The 15195-nt window shown below is 36.6% G+C and overlaps 1 protein-coding gene across 1 annotated transcript in view; it reads right to left on the reverse strand.

Moving 5' to 3' along the window:
* Positions 1-231: 231 nt before the first annotated feature.
* The window catches only part of LOC107674523 (multidrug resistance-associated protein 7-like), a 16747-nt gene continuing 1783 nt past the window's right edge, over positions 232-15195 (reverse strand). The window contains 21 exon segments of the mRNA XM_016468503.1: positions 232-484; positions 2401-2418; positions 2420-2511; positions 2617-2714; positions 2866-3011; positions 4130-4383; positions 6759-6919; positions 7480-7649; positions 7878-8221; positions 8401-8593; positions 9405-9534; positions 9627-9675; positions 9677-9807; positions 9894-10158; positions 10287-10385; positions 10496-10667; positions 11483-11562; positions 11741-11904; positions 12879-13035; positions 13188-13415; positions 13800-15171. Of these exon segments, the coding sequence (XP_016323989.1) occupies positions 349-484; positions 2401-2418; positions 2420-2511; positions 2617-2714; positions 2866-3011; positions 4130-4383; positions 6759-6919; positions 7480-7649; positions 7878-8221; positions 8401-8593; positions 9405-9534; positions 9627-9675; positions 9677-9807; positions 9894-10158; positions 10287-10385; positions 10496-10667; positions 11483-11562; positions 11741-11904; positions 12879-13035; positions 13188-13415; positions 13800-15171 (4459 nt within the window). The 3' untranslated portion in view covers positions 232-348.

Below are 15195 nucleotides of genomic sequence, written 5' to 3' on the forward strand. Positions count from 1 at the left end.
GAAGAGAGAAAGCATTCAAACCACAGAAATAAATATTAGAACAGTTTGACTCTCACACTTTAGTTTGCAAGAATGAAAAACTACTTTGAGTAGATCCTCCTGAAGACAAATTAATCATTAAAAAACGGAAATCTGAGAACAGACCAATTAAAAACAAACAAACATTTACTTCTAAAACACATTTTTATCCATACAAATGTGACCATTTATAAAACAACAAAAATTTTCCCTGAGTTTTACATTGTTCTACATGGTATAACATACAGGTATTTGCACATATGCAATGTTTTTTGTCCACTGCACATGGACTCCAACTACATTCTTAGCTGAAAGTACAGTATTTTAAATTCAGTCTTCCCCTCCACGTAAGAGTTTCTGGAAAACAGAGTCTTCTCTTTGGCACAGAGCAGCAGGGCTGTCAAACTCCACCACCTTACTAGCATGCATCACCAGCACTCTGTCAGAGTCCATGATTGTATTCAGTCTGTGGGATAAGACTGGTTGGGTTTGTATGGTAACAGAGATGTTCTTGACAGGTATTTCAACTAAACAACATGCTATGTTAATTCAAAATGTAGATGGAACAGGTAGTTGAAAAAATGGTTCTCTAGGTTTTGTTTCTTTGAGTGGTGTTAATCAGACAGCAAGACACCCAAAAACTAAATTAAAGGGATAGTTCACCCAAAAATGAAAATTAGCCCATGATTTACTCACCCTCAAGCCATCCTACGTGTATATGACTTTCTTCTTTCAAACGAATAGAGTCAGAGTTATATAAAAAAATGTCCTGGCTCTTCCAAGCTTTATAATGGCAATGAATGGGTGTTGAGATTTTGAAGCAAAAAAAAGTGCATCCATCTATCATAAATCATACTCCACACAGCTCCCAAGAGGGTTACTAAAGGCCTTCAGAAGTGAATTCATGCATTTGTGTAAGAAAAATATCCATATTTAAAATTATACATCGTAATCTCTAGCTTCCTCTAACTGTTGTACACGTGTTCACGAGAGAGTGGCGTTCCAGTGGATGACGTAGGCGAACGCGGAAGTGCAGAGGAGAGAGCAAAACAAAAAAACGGTCACGAATTAGAGGTAGAGGAGACTGGTTTTCTTTTGCTGTAAACAAAGCTTGATTCTCGAGAGACTAGCATAATCTCACCGGAGCTACCGCTACGCCTATGTCTTACGTCATCCGCTGGAACACCACTCTCTCACGCGTACGACAGTTAGCGGAAGCTAGAGATTAAAGTTAATGAAGTTTTAAATATGGATTTTTTCTTACACAAACGCATCGATTCACTTCAGAAGGCCTTTATTAACCCCCAGAGCAGAGTGGAGCACTTTTTATGATGGATGGATGCACTTTATTTTGCTTCAAAATCTCAACACCCATGCACTGCCATTATAAAGCTCAGAATAGCCAGGACATTTTTAAATATAACTCCGATTTGTATTCGTCTGAAAGAAGAAAGTCATATACACCTAGGATGGCTTGAGGGTGAGTAAATCATGGGGTAATTTTCACTTTTGGGTGAACTATCCCTTTAACCCTCAAAAACTAAATCTGAATTTATTAACTTCTCAAAGCAGTGATGAACTCGTCATTTTCTTTTTCTTTACTTAAACCTAATCATATACTTACAAGTAGGGATGTGCCCGAATAGTGAATCCGTATTCGGAAAGGCACGGAAAACGTACAATGCATTCTATGGAGCCACATTTTACTTACCACATAAACAGAGTAAGGAGAGATGACTGATAGAATGATAGGGAATGATTTGCAGATCCTGAGCACCACTGACAAACATCTAATGTTGTAATATGTGTGGTAAGTACTGCCAATAAGTACTGTATATTTTTATTTGCAGTATAATTACCCAATGGTCTAATTGTGAGAGAAAGCATTGAAATATATTTTTCCTCCCATCTCGTATTTATTCCCTTTAGGGGTTCTGTAGTATACGTCATTTACTTTCCGAACACATTATTCGGATTCGGTCACAACCCTACTTACAAGTAGCGTTAATATTACCTAAAAATGCTTGCTAGTATGTTATAAACGCGACTGTTCAGTGCAAAGGTTAACAGAGATAATTATAGTAATTTAAAAGGAATTAACAATCATAAAAGTGTTGTAAATATATTTTTACAATGTGAAAGCTATCTGCTCAGTTTTAATAAATGCCTCACAAACCTGTACACATAGGTAATTATGTGTTCAGAATTTTTAAACAGAAAATCAGTGCATCACTATAAAGATGAGTTGTACAAATTGATTTTCCCTTCATTTTTATTCAATAAAACAACCCTACAAAGTTAATAAAAAACACACATATATATCAAATCAAAATATCAAAAATCAAATATAAATTATATGCAAGTATAAAAGCAGTTTGATACCTGTGGGCGATGGTAAGCAGTTTTATCCTTGAATTTTTCTCTGATAGTTTTCTGTAGAAGCATGTCAGTCTTATGATCCACGCTTGCTGTGGCCTCATCAATGCATAAAATCTATTAGAGCATAAATGAACAATAAAGTACATAGTTAAGATAAGAATAACAGACATTTGTTTTACATTGTTTATGTTCTACTTTAATTATACATTAGTTTTATACATCAGCTTCTGTGAGCAGAGCACGGGCAAGACACAGCAACTGCCTCTGGCCCACAGACAGAGACTTTCCCCTCTCTCCAACCTCTGAATCCAGGCCACCTGTAATGGGAGACAAAAAAAATCCATATTTTTAAAATTTTTTCAATTAATATAAAAACAAATTATTTTCTCATGCCCTAGATAAATCCTTTCAAGTAAGAGGAATTTGAATTGAACAAACTGAACACAATCAAAAGTGATCGACTCTAACCGATCCTCTGTACTACATCTCCCAGGTGGCATTGCTCAATAGCATCTAGCAAATGGAAGTCTGGATGACGGCCATGGGGATCAAGGTTCTCTCTCACTGAGCTGGAGAAGAGGAAGGGATCCTGAGGGATGATGGCCAGCTTTGATCTATAGAGGGCGACACAAACAAAACAAATTCTTACTATATGCAGAGACCATATTAAAAACAGATTGAAACCACACTGAAACACCTACTTTAAACCTGGAAATTATTTCTGGAAGAAGTTTCAGCATTTTGAATAATTTAAAACGAAGACAAGACTTATGTGCATTTTACAACATAAGTAGAATGTTAATTTCAGTTATTTTTCCTAACCGATTATTAACCGTTAACTGACAAGATTATGTTAAATTGGAATTAAATTAAATTCAAATGGCTACGTGGCTGTGACCCATTAAAATAAAAAAATTGTTACATTTGTTACATTAATTTTACAGGCGCAAAAAGCAGCATAAACAGAACATGAGAATTCACATGGTCACATCATCCACCTGCAGCGCTTTTGCGAAAAACATAAAGTTATTTACATATACAGTAAAAGGAATAAATAGGCCTATAAGCGAAATATATTTTAATTAATATTAATTATAATTACTATATTTTATTTAATTATAATATTACTTCATTAATAAATTAACACAATGAAAGAAAAAAAACTGTGCAATATAATATATCCTAGCTGTTTATAGTATTTATAAGGTTCGTGGTCCGTAATTTTTAAAAATGTTTTTAATGTATTTAAGTCTCTTATGCTCACCAAGGCTGCATTTAATTTATTAAAAATACAGTAAAACCATAATATTCTGAAATATTACTACAATTTAAAAGAGCAGTTTTCTATTCTAATATATTTTAAAATATAATTTATTCCTGTGATGCAAAGCTGAATTTTCAGCATCATTACTCCAGTCTTCAGTGTCACATGATCCAGATATCATTTTAATATGCTGATTTGTTGCTCAAGAAACATTTGTTATTATTATCAATGTTGTTCATTGTTCTTTGGGAAATAGAAAGTTCAAAAGAACAGCATTTATTTGAAACAGCATTTTATATCTTATGTAATGTTACAAACATCTTTACTGTCACTTTTGATAAATTTAATGCATCCTCCTTGTTGAATAATAAAAGAAAAAAAAAAACTTACTGATACCCTAAACCTTTAAATGTTAGTGTAATCTCTCTAATAGAATAGAAAAGTGTCAAACAGTGACTTAAGCCTTACCGCAAGTTACTAAGCCTGACCGAGCTGATGTCAACTCCATCCAGCAGGATTTGACCCTGGTTCAGCTCCACCATACGGAATAGGGCAAGGAACAGTGAGGATTTCCCTGAGCCTGTATGCCCCACAATGCCCACCCTCTCACCAGGTAATACCTCCAGGTTGACCCCATCAAGAGCATTGGGCAAGCCCGGTCGGTACGCCAAAACAGCACCCATAAACTCAACTCGGCCCTTTTCAGGCCAGGAATTTAGAACCTGCAGATGTAGAGTTTCATGATAAGGTTGTATGTTACATATTGAGGACACTATAAATTATACATAAAGGGTCTCACAACCTATGGTTTGCTATAGAACTACAAGCAATCTTTGAGATTGTGAAATGAAAGAATGAATGAATGAATGAATGAATGAATGAATATTTGAAATCAGGGTTTCTGCAGGATTTTTAAGCTAAAATTTAAGACTTTTTAAGACCTGCACAAATAAAATTAATACCATATGAGCAGGGGTAGGGCAATGTCTTTAGTATCATATTAAACTGTATAATGACTGTAAAAAGCATGATTTACAGTTCAGATACAAGTTTTCACAAAAACAAACGTTTTATAAAATGATACACTTCACATTTCAGCTTTTAAACTATTTTTAATAAAATGAATGAGTCAAAAGTATTATTATATTAATTTAAACAATTATTATCATTAAACTTTTATATTAATTAAATAACATATTTTAACATAACATTTTACGTTTAGATTTTTATAATGAATTATCTTCTTATCGATCCACCAGTTCATATTTACAGCTCTGTGTGTTTGCAGGGTAAAAACATGGGTAGATTTTAACATTGGTCTGAACAAAAACAACCCCAATACTGTGTTCCTGCAATACCATAGGCTGCAGTTTCAGGACCGCATTTCTACTAGAACCCTATTTTTTGTGACAGTGCCATCTAGCCAGTTCTATTCCAACAGAGAAGACCTGATTCAAACATCAAACAAACAGATGCAAAGACTAGATCAATGGAAATGATTCATTTTTTATCTTTCCATCTTATTTTTGATGTAAGAGCTGGCGTGAACTTAAGTGTGTGAGGAGATGTCAGCAATATCCATTTAGCCTATTTAGCTGTGCAAAACAGTTCACTGTGCAGCTGGATGTTGTAAACTAGTATTTGTATTCAAATTATTTTACATTTATTAATATACTAATAAACACACTAATTTGTACCACAATTGTTTTACCGTTTACTGCACTTTAAGTGTGTCACACATCAGATGTGAAGTGCTGCGACTAATGAATATATATATATATATATATATATATATATAGTTTGATGATCTGAAACATTAAAGTGTGACAAACATGCAAAAAAATAAGAAATCAGGAAGGGGGCCAACACTTTTTCACACCACTGTATATATATATATATATATAGAGAGAGAGAGAGAGAGAGAGAGATAGATAGACAGATAGATATATAGAGAGAGAGATATAGATATATAGAATATATTGAAATAAATTTGATTATTATTTAATGATATAAATAAATAATATAAATTATTTAATGAAATCATAGCCTTTTGAAGTTTAATCGTCACATTAAGCCATATCGCAAATCTGGTCTTTCCGTCCCCAAATTTAAGACCTCCTGAAATCATAATTAAGACTTTCTTGTGCAATTTAAGGCTTTTTATGGCCTTAAATTTGATACAACTATATTTAAGACTTTTTAAGGACCCACGGAAACCCTGTCAAATACAATTAAATTACATTAAAAAAAATACACTTTGTTTTTTAAAATTGTAATAAAAATATTTATAAAAAGATATCAGTAAATATACTTCACTCCAACACTTCAATCAAACACTTCAGTCTGATCTAATATATATAAAACTGTGCCATTCTATTTATTTTTCAATATACAGTATTTAAATATTATTGAAAGGTTGGTGTATTACTTAATGGAATTGTTTACACGAAAATGAATATTTTCTGAAAATTTTCTCACCCTCTGGCCATCCAAGAAATAGATGAGTTTGTTTCTTCATCAGAAAAGATTTGGAGAAATTTATCTTTACATTACTTGCTCACCAATGGATCCTTTGCAGTGAATGGGTGCCGTCAGAATGAGAGTCCAAACAGCTGATAAAAACATCACAATAATCTACAAGTAATGTGGGGGGGGGGACTTTTTTACTCCTGGTAAAAGTAAAAGTAGCCCAATTCCACGGTAAAATCACAGACTTGGCAACACTGGCAACAGTTTGAAGTTAAAAACATCTTAACAATGGATTTGTTTCTTACAAACACACAGCTTCACAAGTCATTAATTGATGGACTGGAGTCGTGTGGATTACTTGTGGACTGTTGTGATGATTTTATCAGCTGTTTGGACTCTCATTCTGACGGCACCCATTCACTGCAGAGGATCCATTGGTGAGCAAGTGCTGTAATGCTAAATTTCTCCAAATCTGTTCTGGAAAGGCCTGAGGGTAAGTACATTTTCAGCAAATTTTCATTTTTGGGTGAACTATTTCTTTAAAATAACCTAACAAACACGTTGTGAAACTGTTTTAAATCACACTTGGTCCTGATTCAGTTTTTGGGGTAAATATCACTCCTCTAACCTCAGTGCTGGCTTGTTGAGGCTCCTGCGGGATGTTGGTGGAATACTCCTCTGTACGCTCAATGCTCACCAACTGCATCTCTGTCTGCGCAAAGCTGAAAATCAGGCCTGAAAGCAGGTTGGTGATGGATAGTGCATAGGACAGAGACAGACCTACCAGACCTGACAGAAAAGAGAAGAAAAAAGATTTTAGCACAATTTGTTTCAAGAGGTATTTCAGTTACTTTAAACAATTTTAAAGGCCTTATGGCTGAACTGGGCAATGATCTTTTAAAACTGGACAGTGCAGTTGAGTTGAATTTCCTAAACGTCCCATCAGAGACCAATAAAGTACATGTGAATCTTTCTGCACAAGACCATAAAAGACATCTTTTTTCAAATGATTTCAGACGAGATGTTGCTTTGAAAATTAGTTAACATACAGATACAGTTAGTTAGATGCCAATCCACAACACACACAGAATGACAGTGACAAGACACAGATAATACAAGTAAATAAAAATTAAATAAGTAAATAAATAATAAAAATACACAATATTTAAAAAAAAATACACAATATACAAAATAGACAATTTGTGTGTACAGGTATGTTATGCTCTCAATGCTATGTTGACCATGGCAGTCTGACATGAAGCTAAAGCTGTTTTAATTCACTCTGGTAAAGAGTATCTGCTGAATGCCTTAAATGTGAATCTATACTCTTATCTCACAAAGAGGTTAACCTGGGTCGATGGATTTGAGCTGATGCTGGATCACAGCAATCACACTGATGCCGGTTACTACAGTGACACCAATCATCTGCAGCCCAATGTCCAGCCACTGCATGGCAGCGTTACTGTTGAAGAGACAGCGCTGATTCTGTTCCAGGCGCCTCTCATTCTCCTCCTCAAACCTGCTCTCAGAAACACAAAAATACAGTTTTATTCAGCATTACAATCACTGTCAGGCCATTATCAAACCTCAGCTTACATTCAAGCTTCATTTTCTTTTTGTAAAATACTTCTTTTTTTTTTTTTACTGTCAAATACGACCCAGACATTTACCGGTATTTAAACCAAACATTACTTCTGAATCAATGTAAATGAAATGATTTGAGCAAAAGTACAGCTAGTTTTCAGACCTGGTAGTGTGTCCACTGGCCCGCACTGTGGACAGGCTGCTGAGTGTTTCTGAGAAGTGTGAATAAACTGGAGAGAGTGTGAGGCTACACAGACGTTTCAGCTCACGGGATGAGTGGCGATAAAAACACTGAGTTTGGAAGTAGAGCATCCCCAGTGGAAGCAAAGGAAGTAGCACCCAAGGCATCCCATAGCTCATGACAACCAGCATCCCGATCAGTCCAAACACATTGGCCAGGAGAATGTTTAAGACAAAGGGCAGAGAGTCGTCCACACTGTAAATATCTGAGGAAAACCGATTCAAGATGCGACCCAAGGGTGTAGTGTCAAAAAACGTCATAGTGGCCTAGAATGGAAGAAGCATATGAATAATGTAATTTATATTACAGTTTTATGTGCTTACACAATATCAATAAAAGTGACATCTACATCTTATTATTTCAGTTTAGCAATGACTTTTAGCCATCTTGGCCGAAGGTGATGGTCAGCTATCGCTCACAGAAAAGCAGTGCTATGGATCATTACCTTAAGCACACTGGACAGCAGTCTCTTATGAACGACCGTAGCAGCACAGATTGCTCCATAAGCAAAGAGAAAGGCTCGAGCGGCTGTAAAGACTGTGTTTGCTGCCGCCAGAGATCCATACACTGTCATGTAAAACTTCAGCTCAGAGCTCATATTCCCCGAAGTCTCTGAACCTCTGTCAGAGGCGTGAAACCTGATAAGAGTGATGGAGTATATGGAGAAAATCTAATCAAGACTGTGGCACAAATGTCTGCAAATTTATACATAATATCTACCTAAAAGTGAAAGATAAAAATAATTAAATACAATTTTTGACATAGATGTAAATTAGACATCCAGACTCCAATGTTATTTTCATGTCAGAGTTAAACTATCAAATAAAAGCAATATTTTGGAAAAGAAAAACATGAAATTTTAGTTAATATATAAGTATATAATGTTATGCCTATTTAAAGTGAAATCATTTTTTTTTAAGTTCATACTTTATAGTCAAGATTTTTTTAAAGAAATGAACCCTTTAGTTCATCATGGATGCATTAAATGGATGAAAAGTGACGGTAAAGATATTAATAATCTTACAAAAAATGTATATTTCAAATAAATGCTGTTCTTTTGAACTTTCTATTAATTAACACATCCAGAAATAATGTCTCATGGTTTCCACAAAAATATTAACCGACTGTTTTCAACAATAAGAAATGTTTCCTGAGCAGCGAATCAGCACATCAGAATGATTTCTGAAGGATCATGTGACACTGAAGCCTACAGTAATAGCTGCTGAAATTTCAGGTTTGCATCACAGGAATAAATTACATTTGAAAATCTATTAAAATAGAAAACAGTTCTTTTAAATTGTAATACTATTTTCCAATATTATTATTTGTATTGTATTTTTGATCACATAAATGCAGCCTTATGCTCTTAAAAAAATCTTACAGACCCCACACTTTCGAACAGTAGTGTAAATAATAGAAAAAAGTTATTTCATGAAATGTCTAACTCACATAAGTCTCTCAGGAGAGAGAAAGGTGAGCATTAAGAGTGAATCAGCTGACAGTGACACCAGCTGAGTCATATTGTCCTTCATATGGGAAATCCAATGAGAGAGCCACCAATCGGACACATTTTTGGAGGCTGTGTAAGGCAAATCAAAGTAGTTATTGCGGTGAAGTGATTGTCTTACAGTAATATTTTATAATACATACAGCTGATATAGTTGTTACTACCATGCATTAGGAATAGGGAGAGCAGAACAGCCAAAGCCATGCATCCACACCACTGCTCTCCAATAGGAACGGTACACAGCCCAGGACAACTTGCCCATTTGCTTCTGCTCCTCCCCAAACATCTTCAGCTCTGCCTCTAGCTCCAGCTCACTGGCCTCCTCTTCCTCTTTGCCTATAGCATCTGAGAAAGAAGGTTTGCAAGCGTAAGCTCAAGTGCACTAAGAAAAACAGATACTGTTCGCTCACTCATTTGAAAAGCATCAGTACCTTTCTCCTTAGCATTGCTGTTGTTCTTGCAGTCTTTAGGGGCTTTCACCAAAGAAAGGACTTCCTTTGGCGTCCCTGTTTTCACAATCAACCCATTGTCCATCAGAACCACCACATCTGCCTTATCCACAAACTCTATCCGATGAGTACAAAGAATTCTGGTCTTGTTCTTGAGAATCCCCAAGATGCATTTCTCCATGAGGTGATGGGCAACATCAGCATCCACAGCTGCTAAAGGATCATCTAGCAAGTAGATTTCTTTATCCTAAAATATGAGAGAGAATGTACCAGAAAATCCACACATCATACTTAGTTCTGCCCAAATCTGTAGGAACTTTCTGTTTGAGTCTTTTATAGCATCAAACTGTCTGAGGTTTCAAAAAAACATTGCACCATATAAACAGCCCGGGCCAAAGCGAGGCAGCTTTTCTGTCCTCCGCTCAGAGTGACACCGTTCTCTCCAACCTCTGTCTGATCGCCACCAGGCAAGATCTAAACAAAAGAGTACAAATGAGTGTCAGTTGTAGCTTTCCAAAGATTTTACACAAGGAATTCATGTGAAAATCTGCACGCAAAATAAGGATAGCTAGATATGCACCCACATTTAGGTCATCAGCAAGGGCACAGGCCTCAATCACAGCTTGATAGAACATGCTGTCAAAGTCTCTGCCAAAAAGAATGTTGTCCTGTACTGTTGCATGCTGGATCCACGGCTCCTGGACAGCTAGTCCAAATCCCTGCTCTCTTCCCCGAACAAATACTTCCCCTCCACTCCTATAGGAGACAAAACCACAAAATCATGAAGAATGTCAAGTATTTACACATTTAAAGTTGAAGTACGGCACTAAATGAAACTGCAAAAAGAATGAGGGTTTTAAAAATCAACATATATAAATATTTACATATCAGAAAAAAATACACAACACTTGAAATATTTGGGGGCAGTACGTTTTTTTCTTTTAAGAAATTGACACTTTTATTCAGCAAGGATGCATTGAATCGATCAAAAGTAAGTAAAGACATTTACAATGTTACAAAAGATTTCTATTTCAAAAAAGTTGTTCTTCTGAACATTCTATTCATCCTGAAAAAATGTATTATGGATTCTACAAAAAATATTAAGCAGAATAACTGTTTTCAACATTGATAACAATATGAAACATTTCTTGAGCAGCAAATCAGCATATTCAAATGATTTCTGAAGGATCATGTGACACTGAAGACTGGAGTAATGATGCTGAAGATTCAGCTTTGTCATCACAAAGATAAATTACATATTTTTTAAATATATTAAAATACAAAACAGCTATTTTAGATAATTATTACTGTTTTTATTGTATTTTTAATTTAAAAAAATGCAGTCTTGGTGAGCATAAGAGACTTGTTTTTTTTTGTTTTTTTATTATAAAATATAAAATATTTTATAAAATATTATATAATATTATATAAAATATATTTTTAAAAACCTTACAGACCCCCAAATTTTTGAACATTAATGTATATATTTCTCCTATAAATTGCCTTTCAAGAGTAACATTATAAACATACTGTTTTGATATTTCATTTTTATGTGAATTATGAATCAGTACCTGCTAAGCTCTCCTGTTATAGCGGCCAACAGGGAACTTTTCCCACAACCAACCTTTCCCACCACAGCCACCAGAGAGCCCTGGAGCCAGAAAGCTTTTCATTATTCAAAACAGCAACGAAATATTAGAAGACAAATTTGAAAACAAATTTTGAAAGGAGACAAATATATTTATATTAATCACAGTGAAACAACTGATCTTCTGCTGGGCCAACTAAAGCACAAACGAATGGCTAATTGCTCCTGCTGCAGCACATACCCTTTTAACGCTGAGACTGAGTGCATGCAGATAAAAGCTGTGTGGCGGTGACCCATCCTCTGTCTTGTCATCAGGTACACTGTCAGAATCATGTTCCTCTGACTGCTTCCAGGAGAAACTCGCCCGGTTCATCTCTACAACAGATAGAGGGTCCTCAGGACACACTGCAGAAAGATCATGACAGATATGAAATGCACTAATTAAAATCTACTAATCTGTGTTTTATGCACATAATTAATTCAAAAATCTGCCATGCATAAGGAAGCAGCAGTCATACAAGAGTTTCATTTACCATCAGATGAATTTCATAACTGTGTTTAAATGACAAGTAATAAGAAAACAATAAAACACTAACTTCTTGTAAAAGCAGAATGTCGCCACAGCTGATCAATCAGAACAGGAAGTCCCAAGTCAAACCCCCTTGGACCTCAGTAATTTATTTGAAGCACTTCCTGACATTTTATATTATTTTATTTTTATTTTTATTCAGTTATCTATTTCAGTAATTCAAATGTAACATTTAAATAAACATTTGCATGTTTACGGTTTTTGATGTCAGATAATGTTAAAAAGTAAAAATAAAGTAAAAAATTAAATATTTCATCTTTTTTAGTAAGTGTTTTATTTAGATCAATGAGTCGATTTTTCGGTTGTGTTTAAAGCAACAGTTGAACATCTGCTGAAAATTTACTCACCTTCATGTCATCCAAGATGTAGATGAGTTTGTTTCTTCATCAGAACAGATATCGAGAAATGTAGCGTTACAGCACTTGCTCACCAATGGATCCTCTGCAGTGAATGGGTGCCGTCAGAATGAGAGTACAGTTTAAAGTTCAAGTTAAAACACCTTAATGATAGACAAACATGCAGCTTTTCGCTTCACAGGACATTAATTTATGGACTGGAGTCGTGTGGATTATTGTGCTGTTTTTATCAGCTGTTTGGACTCTCATTCTGACAGCACCCATTCACTGCAGAGGATCCATTGGTGAGCAAATTTCTCCAAATTTGTTCTGATGAAGAAACAAACTTATCAACATCTTGGATGGCCTTTAAATTTTCAGCAAAAATGTATTTCTGGGTGAACTATTCCTTTAAGTGTGGGCTATTTTGAACCTTACAGAAACAAGTCAGGTACCTTGACTGTAATAGACGGTGAGGTCCTGATCCTGTATTGTGAGGAAGCGTTGAATACGGTCCAAAGATACTTTCGCTTCTAGGGTTCCATTCAGCACCCAGGGGAAGGCATTGAGAGGCAGAATGAGCATCTCCACCAGAGCCAGAGTACTAAACACCTGCCAAACAAAATATACAATGCAGGGAATGTATAGAACATTATTTAGCCATTCAAAAATAATTTAAATATTTACACACAGAGCAATCTCTGTTCCCTGTTAAAGAAACATTCTATGAGACCTGGAATATTCCTTTAAAGTGGCCTACACACCTTTGCAGCTGTGAGACTGTTTCCCAGCAGGACGTATGTGATGAAAGTGAGGATAGAGATGACCATGGGCAGAGCAGCCCAGGTGTACACACACACAGCATCCAGGTACTTCAAAAGTTTCAGGTGATGCAGTTCATTTTTACGGGCCTCTGCAATCTTTTGAGTGAAGTGCTCCTCCCAATTATAGTACTTCAGGACACGAATCCCAAAGAGGATCTCTGTCATTAGCTTGTGACAAAAATATATCAGATTACCCACTGGAAGCTACACTACCGATCAAAAGTTTGGGGTTGGTACAATGTGTTAATGCTTTTGAAAGAAAAATGTGAAAGAAACATTTATTTGATTAAAAGTTCAGTAAAAACATTTAATATTATATAACAATAATAATATTATTACAGTTTTTTTATTTTTATATATTTTAAAAATAATATGTAATTTATTCCTGTGATGTCAAAGCTGAATTTTCTAAAATATAAATGATATAAATATAAATATATACATTTTCGTTTTAAACAGTACTGCATTTACTTAAAGCCAAATTAAAAGATTTATCAACAACAAATGACTACATTACAGATCACTGAATTAACATATGCAAAACAGTCGCACCTTCACTCTTCCATCCTTGTGTAGCAGCATATGTTTATTGTTTTCCAGAATTCGGGATGCCAGGACTTTATTCAAAGGCACGAGCAGCACGGCCACACCCACCCCACCCAAAAAGGCCACGCCCACCTGTAGGTAAAGCAGGTAAAGTGCGAGGACGAACTGGAAGGGAAGACTCCAAACCTCATGGAAGCTGTTGAAGAAATTCACCACCCTGTCCGTGTCGGTGCTCATGAAGTTGACCACCTCGCCCATGCTAAAGCGAGCCAGAGCGGATGCACTCACTTTTAGGGCTTTGCTGTAGATGGTGGAAATCACAGCAGCCCGAGCCTGCAGCGCAACCTTTGATACTTCATAAACAAAGACGTTCCTCAGCAAGGCAGCAAGAAAGGTACTAGCAAAGAGCCCCACAGCACACCACACACCCTTGCTCAGTGGTGCCCCTTCTGTCTCCATGAAACCCACTAATCCACCGAGAAGCAGGGGTCCTGCAAAGGCTAGCATGCTAGCTGCTAACTTCAACACGCCTAGAAGGTAGTAGCGTAGACCAAAGGCCTTGTGCAGCACCTGCAGGAGCTTGACAACATGCTGTGCTCCACCTTCACACAACCTGTCCGGCTCGGCCTCATTCCAAGAGTTGTCCTGCAGGTTTCCTCTTGTAAGCCGATCCTGTCTTTCAGGTCTTTTCAAACCCTTTGGATGGAGGCATTTCTGCCAGCACTGGTAGAACCGGAGAGTGACTGCTTTGGTACGTAGACGATGTGGCAGCTGGAAGACGTCACATGGCCTCTCCAGCTCTCCACGTTTACCTCGCCTGAGCAAAGGGTTCAGCCACAGGTAAAGGAGTCTGGACAGCCAGCTGCATCCATCCTCGGCTACAGTCACCCCTCCTTCGGGCTCAAAGGAGACAATTAACGGAGCTACATCTTCTGCATTACAGGACAGAAGGTCTCTTTGAGTTCTGTAACAGGGAAAGATATAACCCAGCAGGTAGACCAGCACCAGAGCAGCCCTGGTTACCGTCAGAGCTAGACGAACAACCTGCAGTGGCTGTGAGACTCCAAGGTGATTGATTTCTTGGATGTAAGCAGTGAGGATGAAAGCTAGATTAGGGATGGAGAGCATGAGAAGCACAGGAAGCAAAGCAGGACCTCGAGTTCTTCTGTACATGGATCTTTGTAACGCCAAAACAGCCCCAAAATGAACCAACCAGGCCAGTACGCCACATCCATCGGCTAAGACGTCCAGATATATGTCTGGGGCATGGAGCTCAAAAACCAGGACCAAGTCTCCTATAAACAAGAGAGCCATCAGCAAGGTCGATGTGGCCCTGAAGCTCCAGCCAATGGGAAGGGAAGATACAATATGGGTAAGCCTGTGGGTAATAAAACAAGGATTA

This window comes from Sinocyclocheilus anshuiensis, unplaced genomic scaffold, assembly GCF_001515605.1.
Source record: "Sinocyclocheilus anshuiensis isolate Anshui unplaced genomic scaffold, SAMN03320099.WGS_v1.1 scaffold572, whole genome shotgun sequence".
NCBI lineage: Eukaryota > Metazoa > Chordata > Actinopteri > Cypriniformes > Cyprinidae > Sinocyclocheilus > Sinocyclocheilus anshuiensis.